Below are 26,409 nucleotides of genomic sequence, written 5' to 3'. Positions count from 1 at the left end.
TGGTGAATCTGATGGATGGGTGTCTGGAATTGATGTGGTCCAATGACGAAAGTGTCATCCACATACCTTTTCCACAGGGAAGGACGCAGGGTGGATGTCTGGATGGCGTCTGATTCAAACTTTTCCATGAACATGTTGGCTATCACTGGTGACAAGGGGGAGCCCATAGGGGTACCCTCATTCTGTTTGTAGAAGGTGCCATTCCAGGTAAAATAAGTGTTGGTGAGGCAATGCCTAACCAGCGCAGGTACATCGAAATTCAATCCATGTTGGAGCAAGTCCTCAATTATTGTTAGGGTGTCCGGTATTGGGACTTTGGTAAACAGAGATACTACATCAAAACTGACGAGGATGTCATCAGGAAATAGTACCATGTCCTTGACCATAGAGACTAATTGGGTTGAGTTGAGTACTGCCGAAGAGGTCTTGCCTGTGAAGGGAAGCAGAGTATCTGATAGAAACCGGGCTAGTTTGTAAGTAGGAGAGTTGATCGTCGACACGCTGGGTCGTAGCGGGGTGCCTTCTTTATGGATCTTGGGAAGACCATAGAGTCTGGGAGGTCTTGCCGCCGATGGTTTTAGAGAGGGACGTTTGGTTGGTTCGATTAGGGAAGTCGAACTCGTGATGATTTTGTTGGTTTTTGGCGCTAGGCTATTAGTAGGATCGTTTTTAATTTTGGAGTAACTCCCATCATTATGTAGGTCCAATAAAAAGTGGGCCGTTCCTGGCCCATCCCCCACACCTCAACCAGTATATATACGGGGTAGTATCCATTGGAATCTCTCATTTACTTGATACAGCTATCGTGCTGTGACGGTTCCACCTGAAGACGGAAGCTTGTGTTGCCTCCGAAACGTCGTGATTTTTATTTTATTTTTATTTTACTTTTAATAATTTAAATTTTTTACCTACGTGACTTTACCGAAAAAACCTAAGAATATGAATACTTGCAGTCACGAAAGCTTCAAATCTATAATTGAACTATATTGTGGCCATGAGCGGTGATGGCCTTTCTCCCTCCTCTACCACCCCTCCACTCCCTCCCTCCACTCCCTCCCACCCTCCCTCCCTCCCTCACCCTCCCTCCTGTCCCCTCCCCACTCCTGCTCCACCATCACCCCTACCGTGTGCCCAGGTGTCTCTGGGGGAAGGGTTCAAGATGGACCGTGACGTGGAGCTTTTTGTCCACCCAATCCAGAAGCACCACCCCTTCGCACTGCTGGAGGCGGGCAGCACGGCTAAGGGTACGGAGACACATGGATGCACACACACAGACATACACAGACACACAATAACAACAACTGCCATTCGCCACGAAGTGGCGGTGACATTACCATGGCGCCTGTGCCAGGCCAGGTTCATTTTGAGGCCACGTGAAGTGTCCAAGGCTCGCTGCTGACAGGAGGTCTCAGCATAGATCCAGCAGGTGCCATGGGTTGGCCGACTGAGATGACCGGTAGATGCACCACCACCAGCTGTACCCCCCACTGTGCCAACTTGATGCGTTTTAGCTGCCCGGCGCTCCGCTCGTTGTTGTGAAAGTCGCTCCTCTGCCCTCCGTTCTTGCTGGAGGGCGACTGCCTCCAACTGCCCAGTATAGCATCCTTCACGAGCCTCCTCCATAGAGGCCGATCTTGAAACCACTTGGGCCAGTCATGGGCAGGTCCACTCAGCTCCACATCCTCTCGTACCGCATCAGTCCATCGCTTCTTCAGCCCATGTCATGCCCGTTTAGTCCCTTTTATGCGGCCAAACAGAAGCTGCTTGGGCATGCTGTAGCTGAGCATGCAGGCTACATGACCCATACAATGCAGCCTTGCCTGCTGGAGGAGCTCGCTGATGGGAATGTGTCCAGATCTTTCGAGGATTTGTGAGCTCCTCACACAATCCAGCCTGGTTAAACCCAGGATGGATCGTAGGCATGCCAGCCTGAATGTTTCTAACCGGCTCAGATGTTCCATTCGAGGGGTCCGCGTTTTGCAATCGTAGAGAAGGGAGGGCATGACTGTGGCCGAGAAGACCTGAAGCTTCGTCTGGAGTGACACACACTCATCTACCCAGTAACTCATCCAACCAGTCACTCATTAACCCGGTCACTCACCCACCTAGTCACTCACCCTATGAGTCACTCACGATCTCACTCACTTACCTAGTCACTCATTCACTTAGTCACTCACTCATTCACCCAGTAACTTGCCCGGTCACTCGCCTACCTAGTAATTTACCCAGTCACTCAATAATTTGCCCACCTAGTCACTCACCAACCTAGTAACTCACTTACCCATAGACTATACAGTCACTCACTTACTTAGTCACTCATCCATCTGTCAATGAGCCAGTTACTCATCTCTAGGTCACCTCACCAGCCCTCCCACTATCGTCACTCTCTCTAAGCCCTCGCAACAACCCACGACCTTGTGCGTACCAGGCGAGGAAGTCAACATCCACGACAATGCGGCCAAACTCTGATCCTCCTCCTCTCTACCCCTTCCTCCTCCCCCTGCCCCCCCTTCCCTCCCCCTCTTCCCTCCCCTCCTCCTCAAACTCTTCAAACTCTTCCTTCCCCCCTCCCCCCTCACCTCCTCCTCCTCCAAGCCTCCGCTCTGATGAGTGACACAGTGGCCATGCTGAACTTCTTCCCGGATGCGGGAGAGACCAAGTCCGCCAAGGGGGCGGAGGCGTTGACTCAGAAAGGGGAGTTCATCTTTGTGGTGGACTGCTCCGGCAGCATGGAATGCCCCATGGTCAATGATGGCAGCGGAGGGAGGGAGACTCGCATCGACAGCGCCAAGGTGGGCACACCACTGTGGGTCTTTGTGTGTGTGTGGGTCTCTGTGTGTGTGATGTGGGTCTCTCTGTGTGTGATGTGGGTCTCTCTGTGTGATGTGGGTCTCTGTGTGGTGAGTCTGTGGGTCTCTCTGTGTGATGTGGGTCTCTGTGTGGTAATTCTGTGGGGCTCTATATGTGTGTGTGGGTCTTTGTGTGTCTGTGTGTAAGTCTCTGTGTGTGTATTTGAGTCTCTGTGTGTGATGTGGGTCTCTGTGTGGTGAGTCTGTGGGTCTCTCTGTGTGATGTGGGTCTCTGTGTGGTGAGTCTGTGGGTCTCTGTGTGTGTGTAGGTGAGCATTCCAGTGAGGTGTGGGAAGCTGTAAGCCCCAGGCTACTTTGGGCTCGTCTTCCCATCAACCAGAGGCAAGGAGTGGTGTTCCTGGTTACTTATGCCCCTACCGAAGATGAACATCCGTGGAGGGATGCAGGCAAGGCCGATGAGTCAGATGCCTTCTATGACCTGTCACAGGTGCTAGCTAAAGTGACCCCTCGGGATAGATTCATCCTGTTAGGTGACTTAAATGCCTGATTTGGTCATGATGCTGGCACCTGGTCTGGAGTTATTGGAAGGCATGGGCCAGATCAGCTCAATAACAACGGTAGGAGGCTGCTAGACTTTTGTGCAGCCCATGGGCTTGTAATTACCAATACGCTGTTCCGGCATCGGTGCATCTACACAACATCATGGATGCATGTCGGATCGAAGCAAGAAGGTCTGCTGGACTATATAGTGATGGAACAGCGGATGCTGGCCTATGTCCATGACACCAGAACCTACCGTGGAGCTGATCTGCCCACTGACCATCGGCTTGTCAACTGTAAGATGCGCCTGCCATTCTTTCACTCTGGTGGTGGGTATATACCCAAGACTCCATTCAAACCCACAGTGGCCTGGTCTCAGCTAGCTGATGAAAGTTGCAAGCGAGAATTTCGTCAATGCTTGCAGCTGCAATTGGCATCGTCGCCCACTCCTCATGCCGAGGGGAAATGGGCGAGGTTTAGGACTGTGGCTCATGGAGCTGCAATGGCTGCATTGGGTACACGGTCCAGTCCTCCCCAGAGACACTGGCTGACAGAGGAGGTTTTCAGGCTGGCTGAGAAAAAAAGACAGGCCCACTCCCGTTGTCTACAACATCCAACATTGGAGAATAATGAGGCTCACCGCAGCCTTCGCTCAGAGGTTCTGAGAGCCGTGAGGTGCTGCAAGGATGGGTGGTGGTCACGAGTTGCTGAGGAGATGGAATCTGCCTCAGTGACTGGCGATCACAAATCACTCTTTAATTCCAGCAAAAGAGTAACTTGCAGCATTACACCTATTGCCATCATTAGGGAAAAGGATGGTGATCCAATCTCCAACCCCCAGGAACAGGTTTGCAGATTTGCTGAGCATTTTCGTGAGGTCTTCGGGTAGGGGAAATCAGCCTGGAAAAACATCATGGGGCAAAGTGGAGATGACCCTGCTGAGGCTGCCATGCCTAAAATATTGGAAGATGTTACCCCCTGTGAGTGACTGCCTGAGGTGCCATCTGTTGAAGAAGTACGAATACTGAAGGCGATCCATAGTTTGAGACCAGGATAGGCACCAGGCATAGATGATCTCCAAAGCAAAATGCTGAGAGGGTGGCATTTGTGCACAGACTATTCTGGCAGGCGCATCTTACCACAGTGCAGTCTGTGAAACCAATCACTCGCTGGTATCCAGCAAGGTCAGACTACGCCCCAAAAAGATACACCGCATCAAACAAAAGCACTACCTACGCATCAACTCTGCCAAGACCTCCCTCCCAGAGCTCACTCAATAATTCCAACACAGCCTTAAGCAGTCCCTACACGACACACCAGATGGAAGCGTGGAGACAAAGTGGCCATGCATCAAAGACGCCATCTTCAATGCAGCCATCAATACCTTTGGCAAGCAGACAAGGCAGAACACAGACTGGCTATATTGGAACCCATCTTCCAAGCCAAGCGCATAGCACTCCTGAAGTACAAGCAAGTCCCAAGTACAGGATCATTAAAGACTCTGAAAGCTGCCCGCAGTGCAGCTAAAACGACCGCCAGACCCTGCGCCAACAACTACTGGGTGAACCTCAGCAGTAGGATCCCATGCGCCTCTGACACTGGCAATATCCATGCCATGTATGAAGGCATCAAGACAGCCTTTGGTCCAAACATCCGGAGGACTGCCCCCCTTAAATCCAGCTCAGGGGCCATCATCACTGATTAACAAGAGCAAATGGACAGGTGGGCAGAACACTACGCAGAGCTCTACACACAAGACAACGGTGTGTCAGATGCTGCCCTTGCTGCTATAAAGCCCCTACCAACAATACATGAACTGGAAAATGTTCCAACCTTGAAGGAACTTGACAATGCCATCAACTCTCTAGCTAGTGGCAAGTCCCCCGGACAGGACGGTATCACACCTGAGGTCCTGAAATATGCAAAACCCGCCGTCCTCACAAAACTCCATGAACTTATCTGCCAGTGCTGGGAAGAAGGAGCTATGCCTCAAGACATGAGATACTTCAACATCATCACCCTATATAAAAACAAGGGTGACCGTGGGGACTGCAATAACTACCGCGGCATCTTCCTGCTGAGCATCATGGGGAAATCCTTGGCCCGTGTGGTCCTCAGCAGGTTACAGATACTAGGGGACGTATCCTGAGGCTCAGTGTGACTTCAGAGCAGGAAGGTCCACAATTGACATGCTCTTCTCCTTGCGTCAGCTGCAGGAGAAATCTCGAAAAGAGAGAATGCCCCTGTACTTGTCATTCATTGATCTTACAAAAGCCTTTGACCTCATCAGTAGGGGAGGCCTCTTCAAACTCCTCAAAGTGATCGGCTGCCCACCGAAGCTGCTGGCAGTCATCTCCTCTTTCCATGACAACATGAAAGGAACAATACAGCACAGCGGCACCACCTCCGAGGAATTTCCCATACTCAGCAGTGTAAAGCAGGGGTGCGTGCTGGCCCCAACACTGTTTGGCATCTTTTTCTCACTTATGCTCACACATGCCTTTGGGACAGCAGAGTTTTTCTCCATACAAGATCTGATGGCAAACTCTTCAACCTTGGCCATCTCAGATCTCCTATTCGCTGATGATGCCACGCTGACTGCACACATATAACAAGGTCTGCGGACACTCATCGAACACCTTGCCAATGCCTGCAACAACTTTGGCCTGACAATCAGTCTGGAAAATACCAATGTCATGGGCCAGGATGTCAGGGACACCCCTTCCATAAACATTGGCAGCTACACCCTGGAAGCCGTTCAGGACTTCACCTACTTGGGGTCCACCATCACCTGAAATTTGTCCCTTATAACAGAGAATGACAAACGCATTGGGAAGGCGTCTACAGCTATGTTCAGATTGACCAAAATAGTGTGGGAGAACAAATCCCTAATGCCCAACACCAAAGTGCAGGTGTACCGTGCCTGTGTCCTAAGCACCCTCCTCTATGGGTCTGAGTCCTGGGCAATATACGTCCAACAAGAACATCGACTAAACACATTCCACCTCCGATGTGTCAAGCACATCCTCGGTATCAAATGGCAAGATCACATTCCCAACACCTCAGTCCTCAACTTGGTCAACATTCCCAGCATGTACTTTCTATTCAGTCATAGGCGCCTGAGATGGCTTGGACACGTGCGCCGCATGCAGGTTGGCAGAATACCCAAGGATGTCTTGTATGGAGAGCTGGCATCAGGCACACGGGCCACTGGTCGCCCAGTCCTGCGCTTCAAAAATGTCTGTAAATGGGACATGAAGAGCTGCGACATCAACCCAAATGACTGGGAGAAAACTGCCGGCGACCGACTTAGCTGGAGAGGCGAGGAGAAAATACACACTGCTTGGCAGACCAAGAGGGAGCGGCGAAAAGAAAAAGCAATAAATTCCTCTGGAGCTGCCACCGCAATCACTTGCAATCGCTGTTGCAAGGATTGTCACTCAAGGATTGGCCTACTAAGTAATTCTAGGCACTACAAAACCTACAGCTGACCTCATAAGGTGCAAAATAATTGTCTTTCGAGACACACAGGCCTATGATGATGACTCTAAATGACATTATAACAACATTCTGGACCACTGGATGGGTTTGGCAGGATTGGAAGGATGCCCTCGTGGTCCCCCTCTTTAAGAAGGGGGACCGCACAGACTGTAACAACTACACAGGTATCTCACTCCTCAGTGTGACGGGAAAGGCCCGCTGAGGAGGGGCTTGCAGAGCCCCTATGTAGTTTCAGGAAGGGTCGGTCCTGCACATATGCCATATTTTTTATTTGTCTGCTACAGCAAAGGTGTATGGAATTCCCACAAGATACATCTCTGCCTTATTGACCTGGTCAAGGCCTATGATTCCGTCAGTAGCCCTGAGCTCTGGGTTGTTCTTCATGCTTTTGGAGTCCCTGATTCTCTGCACACAATCATTAAGGACCTTCATGATGGAGAGCGGGCCCAGGTAAAACTACATGGCTGGAGTCAGAGCCATTCCCTGTTCACCTTGGGGTGCGAAAGGGATGTCCTCTCGGGTCCCACATTTTTTACATTTATTTCGACCACGTAGTTCGTGAAGCCTTCGATGGCTGTACCGGAGAAATATCCATCTGGTACAAATACAATGGGAGGCTGATCGATGCCCAGGTGCTGTCAAGGGATGGCTTCCTATTGGTCAACCATGTTACGTATGCCAATGTTCTGGTAATTGCTGCTCCCTCAGAAGAGGAGTTGGAGGCGCTGCTGCTGAACCTGGAGCGTGCCACTAAGCGGTAGGGCCTTACCATCAACCCCACCAAAACTAAGCACCTGTCTGGGTATTTTGTACCATCAGACACTCCACCCCCACAACTCCCAGTTGGTGGTGCGGCAGTTGTGGAGAGAGTGGAGAGTTTCCCAGTCCTGGGCAGTGTGCTCAAGTTTCGCAGCAGAGGTCTCACTCCGAATCAGTCGAGCGATATCTTTTCATCAATTGCATAATGCTGTGTGTAAGCTACCTGGTCTGTTGCTCCACACGAAGCTTCGGGTCTTCTCAGCCACTGTCATGCCCTCCCTTCTCTACGCTTGCGAAACGTCGACCTCCCTAATGGAACATCTTCGCCAGTAAGAAACATTTAGGCTGGGCTGCCTACGAACCTCCAGCAGGCAAAGCTTCGTTGGCTGAGTCATATAGCCAGCATGTCCAGCCACCGCATGCCTAAGCGGCTTTTGTTCAACAGGATAGATGGGGCTATACGGGCGTGGCACGGGCTAGAGAAGGGATGGAGTGATGTGGTACAAGAGAATGTGGAGCTGAGTAGACTTGCCAATGACTGGTACCAGCGGTGTCGAGATCGGCCTCTGTGGAGGAGGCTCATGGAGGACGCTACTGGGCAGTTGGAGGGAGTCGCTCTCCAACAACAACGGAAGCGATGCTCACAACAATGAGCGGAGCGCCGGGTGGCTATAGCACAGCAAGTTGGCACAGTAGGGGGCACAGGTGGTGCATCAGGCAGTCGTCTCAGTCAGTCATTCCGTGGTACCTGGGTCTGCCCCCTGACCTCCTGGGAGCGGGCGATCAACACTTCACGAGGCCTCAACGTGCACATCGCCTGGCACAAGCGCCGTCACCGCCACTTAGTGTCGAATGGAGGTTGTTGTTGTTGTTGTGTGGGTCTCGGTGTGTGTGTGGGTATCAGTGTGTGTGTAGGTCTATGTGGTTCTCTGTGCGGTGAGTCTCTGTGTCTGTGTGTGTGGGTCTCTGTGTGCTGAGTCTGTGGGTCTCTGTTTGGCAAGTTTGTGGGTCTCTGTGTATGTGTAACGGGTTCCGGAGACACTTGTAGAGGTAACTTCTTTATTACGATCCAACACTCCAACAGTCCAACAGTCCAACTACTCTGTTACAGCCTAGGTACACAGCCTAGGTACATAGCCTAGATACACTACTCTGGCTACGCTCTGATCCCACCCTCACAAGGACGTAGAGCCGGGAGTTCCAGAGTACCACCACTCGCTCTCACAGCTTTCCAGGGTCCTCAGATGGCTGGTCTTGGGTCTTGGGTCTTGAGCTACGACTGGCCCTGATCGTCCAGGGAGCTCCCCTTTTTGCCTAGTCCCCAACGAGGGGTGGGGCCGTGTGCACCCCCAGATATCCCACAAAGCACACACAGCCCCCCCCTTTGGCGGCGCCAAGGGGCTTAAGCGCCTGGGAACCCAACGCCTGGCGCCAAGAGGCTTAAGCGTCTGATCCGCCTGGGAACCCAGCGCCTGGCGCCAAGGGGCCCAAGCGCCTGGCCCGCCCAGGGTCCCAGAGCCCCCAGCAGCCCCTCCCTTCTTATGTCACTACATATGTATTGGTCTAAATGTGAGTATCTGTGTTGTTAGTCTGTAGGGCTGTGTGTGGTGAGTCTTTGGGTCTGCTTGGTGAGTCTGTGGGTTTGTGTGGTGAGTCTGTGGGTCTGCGTGGTGAGTCTATGGGTCTCTGAGTGGTGAGTGTGGGTTTCTGTGTGTGTGCGTCTCTGTGTGTGTATGGGTCTATGTGGGCCTCTGTGCGGTGAGTCTTTGGGTCTGGTGGTGAGTCTGTGGGTTTGTGTGGTAAGTCTGTGGGTCTGTGTGGTGAGTCTGAGTCCTTTGCTTGCACCGTGTTAAACTGTGGCCTCCTTTCTTCTATGCTTTTCTCATGCTTCCCCCATGTAAATTTCATCCTTTCCCCATGTTAATTCCATGCTTCCCCCATGCTTCCCCAATGCTGCCCCTATATTCATGTCATGCTTCCCCAATGCTGCCCCCACATTAATGTCATATTTCCCCAATGCTGCCCCCATATTAATTCCATGCTTCCCCCATGCCTACGCCATGTTAATTCCATGCTCCCCCCCTGCAGGAGACGCTGATGCTGCTGCTGAAGAGTCTGCCTCTCGGCTGCTTCTTCAACGTCTACACATTTGGAAGCAGCTACAACAGCTTCTTCCCGTGAGCCTCCACCCCAAGCCCCTTGACCAGCCCCCTAGCACTCAGCCCCCCCTGTTACTCAGACTCTGTATTTAGAGTGGAGGATGAATCCAATGAGCTATGAAGCTCTTATTCACAGATGACCATTCCTCCCCAGGGAGCGAGGGAGGGATTGTGGAGGCGGGGAGGGAGGGTGGAGGCGGAGTGGGACGGTGGAGGCGGGGAGGGAGGGTGGAGGCGGAGTGGGCGAGGAGGGTGGAGTGGGGGGGGAGGGTGGAGTGGGGAGGGAGGGTGGAGGGAGGAAGGAGGCAGGGAGGGAGGGTGGAGTGGGGAGGGAGGGCCTAGTGGGGAGGGAGGATGCGGAGAGGGAGGGTGGAGGTGTGGAGGGAAGGTGGAGGCAGGGAGAGAGGGTGGAGGCGGGGAGGGAGGGTGGGGGCGGGGAGGGTGGAGTGGGGAAGGAGGGTGGAGTGGGGAGGGAGGGTGGAGTTGGGAGGGAGGGTGGAGTGGGGAGGGAGGGTGGAGTGGGGAGAGAGGGTGGAGTGGGGAGGGAGGGTGGAGTGGGGAGGGAGGGTGGAGTGGGGAGGGAGGGTGGAGTGGGGAGGGAGGGTGGAGTGGGGAGGGAGGGTGGAATGGGGAAGGAGGGTGGAGTGGGGAGGGAGGGTGGAGTGGGGAGGGAGGGTGGAGTGGGGAGGGAGGGTGGAGTGGGGAGGGAGGGTGGAGTGGGGAGGGAGGGTGGAGTGGGGAGGGAGGGTGGAGTGGGGAGGGAGGGTGGAGTGGGGAGGGAGGGTGGAGTGGGGAGGGAGGGAGGGTGGGGGCGGGGAGGGAGGGTGGAGTGGGGAGTGAGTGGGGAGGGAGGGAGAGGGGAGGAATGGGAGGGTGCGAAGGGGAAGGGAGAGGGGGTGTGGATGAGCGAGTGGAGTGGGGGCTGTGCATGCCACGGTGTAACCACCCCGGTGATGAGAGTTGACGTCTCGGTCCCACTTGCTGTACTCCCCCCCGCCCAGGGAGAGCCGCGAGTACTCGCAGGCGAGCATGGACGAGGCGCTGAAGCTCGTCAAGGGGATGAGCGCCAACTTGGGGGGCACCAAAATCCTGGAGCCGCTGGTGGCCATCTACCGCTCGGCGTTCCGGCCGGAACACTCCCGGCAGGTGAGTGGCGCGGTCCAACCGTTACCTCCTCCACCCACACCTCCTCTCGCCATTCGGCAGTGCACTTGGGCTAGTCCAGTTTAGTGTCTTTAACGGCTAACCCAAAATTACAAACGTCCCCCGGGTAGACACACAGATACGCACAGAGGGGCACGTCAATATACACAACAACCGCCATTCGCCACTAAGTGGCGGTGACATCACCACGACGCTTGTGCCAGGCTATGTGCACCTTGAGGCCATGTGAAGTGTCGAATGCCCGCTGGCACAGGGCAGACCCAGGTGCCACGGGTTGACTGACTGAGATGGCTGGCTGATACACCACCTCCTCCGCCCACATCACACTCTTCTGCCCTCCATTGTTGTTGGAGGGCGACTACCTTAAACTGCCTAGTAGCACCCTTCATGAGCCTCCTCCACTGATGCCGATCTTGACACCGCTGGTACCAGTCATCGGCAAGTCCACTCAGCTCCACATCCTCATGTACCACATCACTCGGTCTCTTTTCTAGCCCATGCCGCGCCCGTTTAGCCCCCTCTATCCGGCCGACAAAAGCTGTTTGGGCATGTCGTGATTGGGCATGCGGGCGACACGGCCCAGCCAACGCAGCCTTGCCCTGCCAGAGGAGCTCACCGATGGGACTTTGTCCAGATCTTTCGAGGATTTGTGAGCTCCTCACACAATCCAGCCTGTCTAAACCTAGGATTGATTGTAGGCAGGCCAGTCTAAATATTTCTCACCGGCGAAGATGTTCCATTAGGGGGGTCCACGTTTCGCAAGCGTAAAGAAGGGAGGGAATGACTGTGGCCGAGAAGACCCGAAGCTTCGTGCGGACCGACAGACCAGGTAGCTTCCACACAGTGTTACGCAACCGATGAAAAGATAATGCCGCTCGACTGATTCGGAGTGAGACCTCTGCTGTTAAACCGGAGTCGGTCATGAGCACACTACCCAGGTATGGGAAACTCTCCACTCTCTCCACAACTGCCCCATCACTGATTGGGAGTTGTGGGGGTGGAGTGTTCGATGGTACAAAATACCCAGGCATACACACACGTGTAATAAAGGACTCGATCCTGGGCCTGTCTCCGTTGTCCTTTATTTGGGTTCTTACACTCGCCCCACACGGCCCTCGCTCAGAGTCTCCCCCGCTTGGCAGCTCGACCTCTGCCTTCGCTCCCGTAGCCTTTCGCGCTCCTGCAGCTCCGCTGCAGATCCCCCTTGTGCAGCCCTCCGGCTGCTCTCACCGCAGCTCCACCGCTGCTCCCCGTTCCTCCGTGCTCGGTCACCGCTGGCTGGCGGTGCCGAGTCTTACCGTGTGTTGCGATCTCGCCACTCCCCAACCTCAGCCCTGCGTGGCCTCTGTGGCGATCTCGCCACTCTCTGTCTCTATCTCCAACTCTCTCTTCCACCCCGCTGGCTGGCGCCGTCATGAGCCCCTCAGCCACCAGGCTGAGGCACGGCGACCACCCAAAGTGGTCTCCATTCTTCACTCCCCCGACTGACCAAGATGTCTTCCTGTCTCCCCGCTATAACATCTCCCCCCACGTGACCCTGACTCCTCCCTCTCGGATCGTCACATCCTACCCGCCCATTTACGCCCGCATTACACCACCCTCCCCCGTAGAGAAAATTCCAGCCGTCCTCGGCTGAAACATAACAAAATAATGCGGGCGAAGGCATCACAATCAGGAGTCCCCCAGACACAACGGAGATTATAACAACAACAAAAGTAACGAAAGGGAAGGGATCAGGAACCGGAACAGAACAACAAGAATAACAATGGCACAAAGCACAACAACGGCAACCGACACGCAAGAATGGCACACGCGCACAACCCAGAAATGTGGTGTCTTAGAGCGTGTCCATGTTGTTGTTCCATCCGCTCGGCTCAAGTCCAACATCAAAGAGCAAGTGGTAGAGCAGAATGACGAACGGGCACTCAATTGCTCCTTTAAGTCCTCATCCAGTTATCACACCAGGTAACACCCAGTGTGGCATGCGCCGAAGATCTGTGACGAGAAGGAGAATCCAATCCCTGAGGCACAGCACAACAACGCACATCCGCATGTCGTACACGACAGCCACCCGGCCCCAGGGTAGTGGAGATGATGTAATTCCGGCCCGCTTAAGAAAACCCCAATAATTACCCAAAATAACCGCGATGGATGCCCCAGTATTTACATTTTAACAACAATATTATTTACACGTGACAACAACAAAAAAAATTCTGCCCTTGCCAACCAGCAGTCCTCCCTTGAGGACCAGCACAGACATCACACGTACACAGCATATACCCACGGTCACTCTCAACAAAACCCCTAGTCGCACACCCTCGCGTGGAGAGAGCCACGCTCCCCAGCGGTAATGTTTAACTCGCCCTAACCCTCACCGTGGTCGTCAAACCACAGCAACATCCACTGATCATACTCTCGGCTAGTGAAATTTCGGGGATGAGCAGCAACTCGGCCATGCTCCTCCCTTACTATCCCATCAGCGATGGACACACACCAGCATCTTATAGTCTGACGCTTTATAGCCAAGGGAAGATCAATCCCTCGGCAAGGCCAGACACCAACGACCCCCCCCCACGGGGCAATGTTCTCTTATAAATTAAATAACGACTTAACCCAAATCCCGTGAGCCCCCGGCACACCAGGTTCAGTCTGCCACCGCACAACTGAACCATGACTCCCCGAGCCATATGAGCACACGGCCCATTAGTTTGAGACATACCACGGAGGTTTCGCCTCCGGGCTGTCAGGTCAGCCATCAGCCATAGGCCGATGTGACCACAACTCGTGCATCACCCAATCAACAATGGCAGGCATAACAGATGGAATATTTGCCCCACCGAGGTTTTCCCCCGCGCTCAAAATGGCGGCCCCCTTCGCCAAGCGCGTTGTCGCAATATCTCGCGTGCACTCAAAATGGCGGCCCTTTGCGCAAAGCGCATTGTCGCCATACCCCGCGTGCGCGCAAAATGGCGGCCCAACGTGCGAACACGTGGCCAGTTTTCTCCGTGCGTGCACCCCAGCTGCCCTTTGCTGGGGGTCACAAGACGCATCCCCCCGTCACGTCGTAACAACCCCACCAACGATAGACGCACAGCCCCAGCTTGCTGCGCACAGCAGTCATATCGGGGAAATTGTAACCAATATTTTACCAAAACACATTGGTTACACACACCAACCCGCAAAGCAACTCCTGGCTGCATGCAATCAACCGAATGAGCGACGCCACTTGGCGCCAATTTACGGCCCCATCACCATTAATATCTGAGCCACCCACAATGGCGTCATCGCGCACCCTCATTTTCAAAAAGCTCAATTACCTATAATATACACGCAATCTCGTGTGCATAAACACTCATACAACCAACTGTTTGTGTCCCCCTCGAATTTGTTACCAATTTCCAACAGGTACGCACAATTAATAACAATCCCAACCCCAATAGTGAACCAATGCATCGCACCCCATAACCGTACAGAACGGTGTAACAGCACATGCAGTCAGCATATCGCGATCACACGCGTACATTTAAGCACAATAGCAAGCAGATCTGCAGGCAACCAACACACCATTAATCCTGGCTTAACTTTGCAGCAACAACACAAACATTCTCTCTCTTGCAACAACCACATCGCTCACAGCACCTCGCAGCACAATACACCAAAAAAAATATTTTTCAATTAAGCCCGTCGCACACGGTAACCCACGAGATGGTACAGCGCAGGATACCCGACGCTCCCAAGTTAATAATTAACTTCGCCATCAAGATAACAACTCCGCGCCGCAGCGCACACACACTATTTGACACTCAGCAAGCACAGCAGACTCTCCGTTCATCCTCAACACACACACGCATAGCCTGAACCGCGCTCCGCACACTCGAGACATGACAAAAATCGCCCCCCGGCACACGAAAGATGGGTGAGGTGTGTGTTAAGGCCGGGTGCGTATCGTTACGACTCGCCCGGGGCTGCAGCAAGCAGAGGACGGCAGGGTGGTAACTTGAGACGCCTCGCAGAACTCGAACGATGACTTGACTGCTCCGTTGTTTCCCACCCGAGCCAGGGCGGGAGAGCTCCCGCCCCAGCAGCTGCAGCGTCGTCGTCCTCTCCTCGCAGCTCCTCCTCGCAAAACAGCAGCTCACAGCAGGCTGCTCACCCCGCGGCACCTCCAGATGGCAGCGCAAGGCCGCCTCTCCGCCGCGATGTTGAAGATGGCGCGTCTCCCCGCCACGGTGAAGACAAGATGGCGGCTTCCCGCCGTTTCTCCCCTGCCACGCCCAAGATGGCGGCTTCGTGCCGCGTGGCAGATGGCGCTGGCAGCGCAGGCAAGGCGGAGGCCTGCGGATCACCACCAGGCCTCCCCGACGCCGTCCTCGGCGTGGTGAGCTCACACAGTTGCGCCAGCACGATTTTCAAGGTCTCCAGCTGCGCCGCCATCTGTCTCGATCGTAAGTCGGATGATGTAGCAGATGATGGCGCAGGAATATTCTTTCTTCTGAGCTGTTTTGACATGCCGTTTCACTTCTGACACCAGTGTAATAAAGGACTCGATCCTGGGTCTGTCTCCATTGTCCTTTATTTGGGTTCTTACACTCGTCCCACACGGCCCTCGCTCAGAGTCTCCCCCGTTTGGCAGCTCGACCTCTGCCTTCGCTCCCGTAGCCTTTCGCGCTCCTGCAGCTCCGCTGCAGGTCCCCCTTGTGCAGCCCTCCGGCTGCTCTCACCGCAGCTCCACCGCTGCTCCCCGTTCCTCCGTGCTCGGTCACCGCTGGCTGGCGGTGCCGAGTCTTACCGTGTGTGGCGATCTCGCCACTCCCCAACCTCAGCCCTGCGTGGCCTCTTTTGCGATCTCGCCACTCTCCAACCTCAGCCCTGCGTGGCCTCTGTGGCGATCTCGCCACTCTCTGTCTCTATCCCCAACTCTCTCTTCCACCCCGCTGGCTGGCGCCGTCATGAGCCCCTCAGCCACCAGGCTGAGGCACGGCGACCACCCAACGTGGTCTCCACTCTTCACTCCCCCGACTGACCCAGATGTCTTCCTGTCTCCCCGCTATAACATCTCCCCCCACGTGACCCTGACTCCTCCCTCTCGGATCGTCACATCCGACCCGCCCATTTATGCCCGCATTACACACGTACACACACACAAATACAAAGACAACATCCCCCGTATAGCCTGTAAGACTGTAGGGGAAAGTGCTGTTAGCGAGCAGCACCTATGAAGGCCGGCACGGCACACGGGGGGGTGGGTGGCCAACACCACGCCCAGCCGCCTTTGTCTCCCCAGTGGCGATGTTTACACACCGCACCAGGTACTCATTTGAGGCTGAGTCGACCTAGGGGAGGCCCAGGGACCGGTTCAGATAATCGTCACTGGTGTTGGCCGTGAGCGGGAATCGAACCCGGGTCGCCAACTTCGTAGCGCAGCGGAGCGCTAACCACTACACGACCGCTCTCCACACACAACAACAACAAAAACCGCCATTAGCCACTAAGTGGCGGTGACGTCACCACACACACACACGTGTACACACACACACGTGGAATTCGTCCACAAGCGTCATGTGTAACAATTGCACACGCACGCACGAAGTACGTGTACACGCACACACACAGCCGACGTAGTTGATGTGATGTTATGATGTTATAGTTGATGGTATTGTGATGTGATGTCATAGTTGATAGTGTTGTGATGTTGTGATGTCATAGTTGACGGTGTTGTGATGTCAGAGTGAATGGTGCTGTGATGTCATAGTTGATGGTGCTGACTGATGGAGAAGTCTCCAACACCCGTGACGTTATCAGCCTGGTGAAGAAGAACGCAAGCAAGCATCGGTTAGACTCACTCACTACTCACTAGTTCACTCACTCAGCTACTCACTCAGCTGCTCATTCAACTACTCAATCTTTGTTTTCAATTGAGTATAATAGTGCAGTAGTGTAGTGTAGCGTCTAGTCGTGCAGTAGTGTAGTGTATAGTCGTGTAGTGTATTGTAGTGGTTAGTGGTGTAGGTCGTGTGTAGCGGTGTAGTGTGTTATGGTGTAGTGTGTAGTAGTGTGTCGTGTAGTAGTGTAGCATGCAGTAGTAGCTCACACATCCTTGAAAGATCTGGGCAAAGTTCCATGATGTGGTACAGGAGGACGTGGAGCTGAGTGGACTTGTCGATGACTGGTACCAGCAGTGTCAAGATCGGCCTCTGTAGAGGAGGCTCATGAAGGACGCTACTGGGTAGTTGGAGGCAGTCGCCCTCCAGCAACAACGGAGAGTGGAGGAGCGACGCTCACAACAATGAGCAGAGCGCCGGGTGGCTAAAGCACAGCAAGTTGGCACAGTAGGGGGCACAGGTGGTGCATCAGCCAGTCATCTCGGTCATCTCAGTTGATAGTGTTGTGATGTTGTGATGTCATAGTTGACGGTGTTGTGATGTCAGAGTGAATGGTGCTGTGATGTCATAGTTGATGGTGCTGACTGATGGAGAAGTCTCCAACACCCGTGACGTTATCAGCCTGGTGAAGAAGAACGCAAGCAAGCATCGGTTAGACTCACTCACTACTCACTAGTTCACTCACTCAGCTACTCACTCAGCTGCTCATTCAACTACTCAATCTTTGTTTTCAATTGAGTATAATAGTGCAGTAGTGTAGTGTAGCGTCTAGTCGTGCAGTAGTGTAGTGTATAGTCGTGTAGTGTATTGTAGTGGTTAGTGGTGTAGGTCGTGTGTAGCGGTGTAGTGTGTTATGGTGTAGTGTGTAGTAGTGTGTCGTGTAGTAGTGTAGCATGCAGTAGTAGCTCACACATCCTTGAAAGATCTGGGCAAAGTTCCATGATGTGGTACAGGAGGACGTGGAGCTGAGTGGACTTGTCGATGACTGGTACCAGCAGTGTCAAGATCGGCCTCTGTAGAGGAGGCTCATGAAGGACGCTACTGGGTAGTTGGAGGCAGTCGCCCTCCAGCAACAACGGAGAGTGGAGGAGCGACGCTCACAACAATGAGCAGAGCGCCGGGTGGCTAAAGCACAGCAAGTTGGCACAGTAGGGGGCACAGGTGGTGCATCAGCCAGTCATCTCGGTCATCTCAGTCAGTCGACCCGTGGCACCTGGGTCTGCCCCGTGACCTCCTGCCAGCGGGCGTTCGACACTTCACGTGGCCTCAAGGTGCACATGACCTGGCACAAGCGTCGTGGTGACGTCACCGCCACTTAGTGGCGAATGGTGGTTGTTGTTGTTGTAGTAGTGTAGTGTGGCGTGTAGTAGTGTAGTGTAGCGTGTAGTGTGTAGTAGTGTAGTGTAGCGTGTAGTAGTGTATTGTAGTGTGTCGTAGTGTAATGACTCGGACAACTGGATACGTGTAGCCTTTTTATTTAAGACACAGTGACTATACTAGGCCCGGACTTAGTTCTTCATTCTGTGTGTGCGTCTCTGTGTGTCTGTATGTGCGTGTCTGCGTGTCCATGTGTGTGTCGGTGTGTGTCTGTGTGTGTCTGTGTGTGTATCTGTGTGTGTCTCTATGTATGTGTGTGTCTGTGTGTCTGGCTGTGTCTGTGTGTCTGTGTGTCTTTGTGTCTGTAGCTGCTTCTCCTTTGGAATCGGTGACGGTGCCTCCACGGAGCTGATCAAGGGGATCGCCGCCAGCGGAGGAGGGACGGCCGAGTTCATCACCGGCACGGAGCGCTTGCAGTGCAAGGTGAGCGCCGTGCATCCTTAGGTCCACTCAGACTGAAAACCGCGAACACGGAGACCCTGCACCTGAGACGGTGCCACGCAGATTCCCGAGTTCTGGGCGTCTCTCTTCTGTCTCTGTGACAGACATCCAGAGGGCTGTCTGTCTCTGTGTCTCTGTCTTGGTATCTCTCTGTCTGTGTGTCTGTCTCTTTGTCACTGTCTCTCTGTGTATCTGTCTCTCTCTGGCTGTCTGTCTCTGTGTCTCTCTGTCTTGGTATCTCTCTGTTTGTCTCTCTCTCACTCTATCTCTCTATCTCTCTCTGTTTCTCTCTGTGTCTCTGTGTCTCTATCTCTCTCTGTTTCGATCTCGGGGGAGGCCCAGGACCGGTTTGGTTCATTTCCCGCTCATGGCGACCATCATTGACGATTATCGGAACCTCCCTCCCCCTCTCCCTCCCTCCCTCTCTTCCTCCCTCCCTGCCTGCCACCCTCTGCCTTTACCTCACCCTCCCTCCCTCTCCCTCTGTCTCCGCGCCCATCACACCAGGTGCTGAAGGCCCTGAAGTGCGCTCTCCAGCCCACGCTGACCTCCGTGTCGCTCTCCTGGAGCCTCCCCCCGGGCCTGTCGGCCGTCGTGGTGCCCGAGGTGCCGCGCAGCATCTTCCTGGGCCAGCGAATCATCCTCTACGCACAGCTCGCTGGCACCGTGAGACCACACGCAACACGCCGGGACACGTGGACTTGGTTCGACACGGCGAGACATGGGGACAAGTCTAATTGAGCGTCAGGAGGAGCCGGGTCTCAGGGTCAGAGTCTGGAGTGCGACTCGGGGTGACCGGGTCTCTGGGTGACCGGGTCTCTGGGTCAGAGTCTGGAGTGAGACTCGGGGTGACCGGGTCTCGGGGTCAGATTGAGAATCAGGTAGGCACCGGGTCTCTGGGTCAGGCTCCCGGACTGAGCCTCTCGTCTCTGCAGGCTCCGGCTACCCCATGGCAGGGTGAGGCAGTGCTGAAGTACTCCCTACATCGGGAGTCCGTGGAGAACCGGGTTCCCATCACCAGCCAGACCGCCAACCCTGGCGAGTCCCGGTATGTAGCCCCCTCGTTCACCCACCCACTCATTCACCCACCCGCTCGTTCACCCAACCAATCATTCACTCGCTCATTCACCCACCCGCTCGTTCACCCACCCGTTCATTCCCCACTCGTTCACCCACCCGCTCGTTCACCCACTCATTCACCCACCGACCCACCGATAAAGATGTTCAAAGCAGGTGGCTGCCAGAGCAGCAACAAACGAGCCAGCAGCATTTTATAGTCCATAATAATAGGTATAAATGCGTCCTAAAACCCACCACCACCAGACACAGCCAATCAGTGAGGTTTGTGACGTAAACAAAACGTGCCAATTCGTTACTAGTACAGCACTACACCGGTTGTGGGTTGGAGAGTAAACCCACAACAGCGTTTACAATTGGAGTACCCGTGTGACGTTTCGTCGGTAATTACAACATCAACCGGCATTATCATCAGGCGGAGAGCCTCCGAGTTTTGTGGCGAAATCCTCCTCCTGTTTCATTCTTAAATAGATGTCCTGGGATAAATGTGATGTCGTCAGCTTGTGAGCCAGTCAGGTGCGAAGGCTAGAGGTGGGGGGGGGGGTTAATGTAGTCATGCAAATTGCAATGGATATCAATTACAATGGAGCACATTCCTGCGGAGGGAGCTGGTAGGAACGTTGGGTTGCTCGGTTAATGGCCAGGGTCAACGGCGGGGTGGTGTATTCTGCAAATATGCCCGACTGTGAGGGCGGGCACAAGCCGGCGTGAGTAGGTTAAACGTTGAGTTTTATAAGGGCACCACGGGGTGATCAGCTCCTCCCCACCCAGCCCCACCCCTACCACCCCCCACCCAGCCCCATCCTCCCCACCCAGCCCCTCCCCACCCAGCCTCTCCCCACCCTCTCCTCCCCACCCTTCCCACCCTCCCCTGTGGGCTGGTGTAACCAGGAGGTTCCTACCAGTATAACGTTACTAATTGGCTGTGTCAGGTGGTGGCGGGTTTAACGACACATTTACGCGATCTTACCCAAAAACCTCGATTATGGATAATATTGGTCATGAAAGCCTCCTAGGTGTTAAGAATTTAACAGCCAAACATAGGACCCACAGGCATCCAGGAGGCTGCCTTGAATATGGACCCCACGAGGCTTTCCAAGCACCCCGCTGGCCACAGCACGGCTCGCCGAGCGGCCCGCGCAGGCTCCGGCCCGGGTGTAGGCCTCACGGTCACCCAGGGAGCCACTTGAAGGCTGCTGAAGGAAGTTGAGCGTGCTGGCCCACATACCATGGTGCATGGCCATGAGACCGCTGATCACGTGGAGTCGGGGTGGAGGCAGCTGTCCGTATCTGGCAAACCCAGGGAACAGCAGCTCGGGCAGACCCAGGGAGTGAGACTCAGGGAGCAGTTCTCAGGCTCAGAGTGAGTGAGCCTCTGCACCCCCCTCCACCGTAACCTCTCCCAGTGCCACCCTGCACTGGCTCGCAGTCAAGGCGATGATCCGCCACCTCGTGTCGGGTCCCAATGCCCCCGACTCTACGCCGGCGCCGGGAGACGCGGAGCAGCAGAAGAAGAAGAATGAGGAGGATGAGGTGGAGGCCAAGTCTCGCCGGGAGCGAGTGGTGGCGGTGAGCGTGGAGTCGGGCGTCGTGTCCCCCTACACGGCCTTCGTCGGAGTGGACACCGACTCCCGCCAGCCACTAGTGGCCGCCATGCAGGAGCGCCCCACTCCACGCCATCGCTTATTTGGTGGTGGTCCAGGTTAGCGGGGGGGGGGGGGGCGGGGGAGGGTGGGTGGGAGGCTTTATGTGGTCGGTGTGTGGGTCGATGGTACGGTCGGTCAGCGTGTGGGTCAGTCAGTCTGTGGGTATGTCAGTCGGTCATTGTGTCTGATGGTATGTCAGTCAATCGGTGTGTTGTATGTCTCTCTGTGGATATGTCAGTCGGTCTGTCTGTGGGTCTGTGGTAGGGTCTGTCAGCCTTGGGTCAGTCAGTCTGTGGTTATGTCCGTCAGTCAGTTGTTGTGTCTGTCTGTGGGTATATGCCAGTCATTTGGAGTTTCTGTCTTTCAGCCTGACTTGATTTTTGTCATTTTCTCAATTGCTGTGTCTGTCGGTCTGCCTAGTCGGTTGGATAGCTAGTCGGTTGGTCTGTTAATCAGTATTGGTCGGACGGTCTGTCAGTCAGTCAGTCTGATAGTCAGTCGGTGTGTTAGTCGGTCGGTGTTTTAGCCAGTCGGTGTGTCAGTCGGTCGGTGTTTTAGTCGAAAATCGCGAACGATAATGGCAACGACCCCCCCACCCCCCCCCCCTCCACCACGGTTGGCGGCACAGTCGGGGGAGGGGGAGGTGACGGTAGCGGGTGGCGTGGGCACGGCTTGGAGGCCCGGCAGACAGACATAAAATATGGCATCTGTAATGCGAGCGTAAACGGCCTCGCGGATATGACGTAACAGGGGGGAGGAGTTGGGTCACGTAGGGAGAGGGGAGAGCTTTTAAGGGCAGGAACCGGAAGGGCTGGGAGAGAGTGTGGGAATAAAGACAGGAGGAGGCCACGCCGGGCAGGAGGTGGAAAGTGGCGTGATCGCCACAGGTCGGGACTCGGCACCGTGGGCCAGCGGTGTCCGGGCACGGGGGAGACGGAGAGCAGCAGTGGGGCTGCATAGAGAGCAGCCGTGGGGCTGCAGGTCGGGGGCGGAGAAGCTGAGTGGGAAGCCAGCAGCGGGGCTGCATCGGGAGCCAGCAGCAAGTCTGCGGGAGCGACGGCAGCAGTGGGGCTGCCGAGCGGGAGACAGAGGAGACTCTGAGCGAGACGCCGTGCGGGCAAAGTTGTACGAACCACAATAAAGAACAACGGAGACAGACCCAGTGAAAGAGTCCTTTATTACACATCTGTGCAGGACTGCCCTTTCCTGAAACCACAGTGGGCCTCCGCAAGCTTCTGCTCAGCGTGCCTAGCAAGGCAATGTTGAATAATACTTGCCAGGACCTTTCCCAGCACACTGAGTGAGATGTAGTTGTTACCGTCTGTGTGGTCCCCTTTTTTAAAAAGAGAGACCACCAGGGCATCCTTCCTATCCTGCAGAACCCGTCCAGTGGTTCATACTGTTATTATGATGTCATGTAAGGCAGTCTGTGCACAAATGCCACCCTCCCTCAGCATTTCGCTTGGGAGAAAATCTGCTCGGTGCCTTTCCTGGTCTCAGACTCTGGATCGCCTTTAGTACTTCTCAACAGATGGCACCTCAGCCAGCCACTCACAGGGGGTGACTTCTTCAAATATTTGGGGCACCGCAGCCTCCGCAGGGTCATCCCCACTTTGTCCCACGATGTTTCCCATGTCGAGAGATTTCTCCTCTCCCAGGACTTCACAGAAATGCTCAGCATATCTGCAGTCCTATTCCTGGGGGTCGGAGATTGGATCACCGTTTTGTCCCCTAATGATGGTAATAGGTGTGGTGCTGCAGGTTACTTTTTTGATGGAGTTAAATAGGGATTTGTGATCGCGGGCCACTGAGGCGGGCCACTGAGGCGGGCCACTGAGGCCCGCAATCACAAATCCCTATTTAACTCCATAAATAAAAAAACACCTACAGCGCCACACCTATTACCATCATTAGGGGAAAAAAAACCACACACACACAGACAGCTACACAGATACACACACAAATACAAAGCCAACGATCCTCTGTATAGCCTTAACAGACTGTCGGCGCAAGTGCTGTTAGAGAGAGCCTATGAAGGCCGATACGGCTAGGTCGACATAGTGAACACCCAATACCAGTTCAGATATCCGTCACTGGTTTTGGCCATGAGCAGGAATCGAACTCAGTCACCGGGTTCATAGCGCAGTACACCAACCATTACACTACTGCACCCATAGACAAATACACAGACGCACACAGACAGCTACAGACACATACACAGACACACACATAGGCACACACAGAGACACAGACAACAGCCAGGCACGCCGTGAGGTTGTATCGTCGTCCATCGAGCGTCTCTGGCACGGCACTGGCACGTATCGCTCGTGCAGTGGAAAGAGCTGGGCTGGAGGAAGGTTGAATGAGCGGACCCCCATCTTTGTGTGTTTTACAGTTTTCAACCGTGGTGCCATGCGGCCCATGATGCCAATGGCTTATTCAATGATGTCTGCTCCTGTTGCAAGTGGGTACAACAATCCGATCCACTGAATGCACATTGCCATTACAGCACAAGCAGACACACACAGATACACACAAACAAACAAAACAAATACAAAGATACCCCGTGTAGCCTTAACATACAAACAAAACAAATACAAAGATACCCCGTGTAGCCTTAACATATTGTTGTGCTGTTAGCGACCACCTATGAAGGCCGGCATTGCACATGAGCGGGTGGGTGGTCAGCACTACGCCCGGCCGCCTTTGTCTCTCTAGTAGTAATGTTTTACACATCACACCAAGTACTAATTTGAGGCAGAGTCGACCTAGGGGAGGCCCATAACCGGTTTGAATAACACTGACACACGCACAAACGTGCACACGTAACACGACACGGATGTGCACAGAAACGATGCGTGACCAAGTGCACTCTGCTGATGGCAATGCGTCTCCCCTTCTCCGCTTCACCTCAGAGCGATGCCGTCCAAGCTCTGCCAAGATGGCGATGCCCAAGAAGATGATGATGAACTCGCCGGGCAGGTCGAGCTCGCAATATGACGTACACAACAGACAAGCAGCCATGGAATGCGATTACTTCGCTCCGGAGGCTCCGGCCAAACCGCCCTTCCTGGAGCTCGTCGACCTGCAGAGGGCCCACGGGGCCTGGGAGCTGTCCGCCCAGCTGGCCTCGGTCGTCCAGTCGAGCGTGGAGGCACTGCGCAAGGAAGCACCTGCCGTGAGAGACTCCCTTCATATCACTGGCTCGTAGTGAGTGTTTCTAGTGAGAGACTCCCTTCACTGTCACACTGGCTACTAGTGAGTGTTTCTAGTGAGAGACTCTCTTCACTATCACTGGCTAGTAGTGAGTGTTTCTAGTGAGAGACTCCCTTCACTATCACTGGCTAGTAGTGAGTGTTTCTAGTGAGAGACTCCCTTCACTATCACTGACTAGTAGTGAGTGTTTCTAGTGAGACTCCCTTCACTGTCACTGGCTAGTAGTGAGTATTTCTAGTGAGACTCTTCACTATCAATGACTAGTAGTGAGTGTTTCTAGTGAGACTCCCTTCACTATCACTGACTAGTAGTGAGTGTTTCTAGTGAGACTCCCTTCACTGTCACTGACTAGTAGTGAGTGTTTCTAGTGAGACCCCCTTCACTGTCACTGGCTAGTAGTGAGTGTTTCTAGTGAGAGATGCCCTTCACTGTCACTTGCTAGTGGTGAGTGTTTCTAGTGGGAGACTCCCTTCACGATCACTGGCTAGTAGTGAGTGTTTCGAGTGAGACTTCCTTCACTGTCTCACTGGCTACTAGTGAGTGTTTCGAGTGAAAGACGACACCCTTCACTGTCTCACTGGCTAGTAGTGAGTGTTTCTATTGAGACTCCCTTCACTGTCTCACTGGCTTGCAGTGTCTGCTTGTAGCGAGTACTTCTGGTGAGAGGATCGCTTCACTCGCCCCACTGGCTTGTGTGCTGCGGTGGCCAGGAGATGTTAACTCCCTATGACGAGGTGTGTGTGTCTGTGTGACGAGGTGTGCGTGTCGAGGTGTCTTTGTGTGTGTGACGAGGAGTTTGTGTGTGTGACGAGGTGCAGGGCGTGAGCGACGAGGTGTGGGCCACGGTGGTGGCCCTGGTGTGGCTACACGCGCTGGCCCCAGACCACCACGACGAGTGGGAGCTGCTGGCACTCAAGGCCTCGGCCTGGCTGCGTGGGCAAGGTCAGTGTGGTGAGGGTGACAAGGTGAGGGTGACGAAGTGACCTTGATGAGGTGAGGAGTGGGAGCTGTTGGGTTTCAAGGCCTCGGCCTGGCTGCGTGGGCAAGGTGAGTGTGGTGAGGGTGACGAGGTGAGGGTGACGAAGTGACCTTGATGAGGTGAGGAGTGGGAGCTGTTGGGTTTCAAGGCCTCGGCCTGGCTGTGTGGGTGAGTGTGGTGAGTGTGACAAGGTAAGCGTGACGAGGTGAGTAACAATGTTGCTGATGGTGATGATCATGACGATGATGATGATGTTGCTGATGTTACTGATAGCACCGATGTTGCTGATGATGACGATGTTACTGATGATGATGATGTTGCTGATGATGTTGCTGATGTTTCTGATGACGACGACGATGTTGCTGACGATGTTGATGATCATGTTACTGATGGCGACGATGTTGCTGATGATGACGATGTTGCTGATCGATGTCCTTCCAGCTGTGGACCTGACACTCTGCGTGAAAGCCGCCAATCAGCTGCTGAAGACGAACGTCGACGCAGGAAAGCTGTAGCCCAGTCGGTTACCTGGCAACCACCATGAGCTTCCTGTTAACTGCTATCATGTAATAATTTTGGAGCTTTCGTGACTGCAGGAATTATTCTTTGGTTTTTTCGGTAAAGTCACGTATAAAGATAAAAAATACGTGACTTTACCGAAAAAAACAAAGAAAAATTCCTGCAGTCACGAAAGCTCCAAAATTAAGATTGAACCACTTCTACGGGGAATTTCCAAGTTTACCTTTTTCTCTCTCTCTGGGTTTTTGTTCTCTCTCTCTGCCTGTATATTTAGTGTAATTTTTTCTGTCTACACTCGTTTTTATCGTTCTTAGGTTCTGCGCTGTCTGTGTGTCTCCG

General features: G+C 54.1%; 1 protein-coding gene across 1 annotated transcript in view; it reads left to right on the top strand.

Annotated features, from left to right (window-relative positions):
- LOC144733716 (von Willebrand factor A domain-containing protein 5A-like) overlaps nt 1-26,114 on the top strand; it is a 36,837-nt gene extending 10,723 nt beyond the window's left edge. Inside the window, exons 5-16 of the mRNA XM_078615742.1 lie at nt 1,136-1,244; nt 2,560-2,792; nt 9,699-9,787; nt 10,771-10,915; nt 16,686-16,765; nt 18,501-18,615; nt 19,141-19,368; nt 19,569-19,681; nt 21,117-21,412; nt 24,167-24,534; nt 25,391-25,514; nt 25,993-26,114. Coding sequence (XP_078471868.1) covers nt 1,136-1,244; nt 2,560-2,792; nt 9,699-9,787; nt 10,771-10,915; nt 16,686-16,765; nt 18,501-18,615; nt 19,141-19,368; nt 19,569-19,681; nt 21,117-21,412; nt 24,167-24,534; nt 25,391-25,514; nt 25,993-26,066 — 1,974 coding nt within the window. The 3' untranslated portion in view covers nt 26,067-26,114. The remainder of the gene's footprint in view (nt 1-1,135; nt 1,245-2,559; nt 2,793-9,698; nt 9,788-10,770; nt 10,916-16,685; nt 16,766-18,500; nt 18,616-19,140; nt 19,369-19,568; nt 19,682-21,116; nt 21,413-24,166; nt 24,535-25,390; nt 25,515-25,992) is intronic.
- The last annotated feature ends 295 nt before the right edge of the window (nt 26,115-26,409 follow it).

Source organism: Lampetra planeri, chromosome 48, assembly GCF_965212315.1.
Source record: "Lampetra planeri chromosome 48, kcLamPlan1.2.h2, whole genome shotgun sequence".
Lineage (NCBI taxonomy): Eukaryota > Metazoa > Chordata > Hyperoartia > Petromyzontiformes > Petromyzontidae > Lampetra > Lampetra planeri.
The sequence above is the reverse complement of the archived record's forward strand: the minus strand, read 5'-3'. Positions and strand labels throughout refer to the sequence as shown.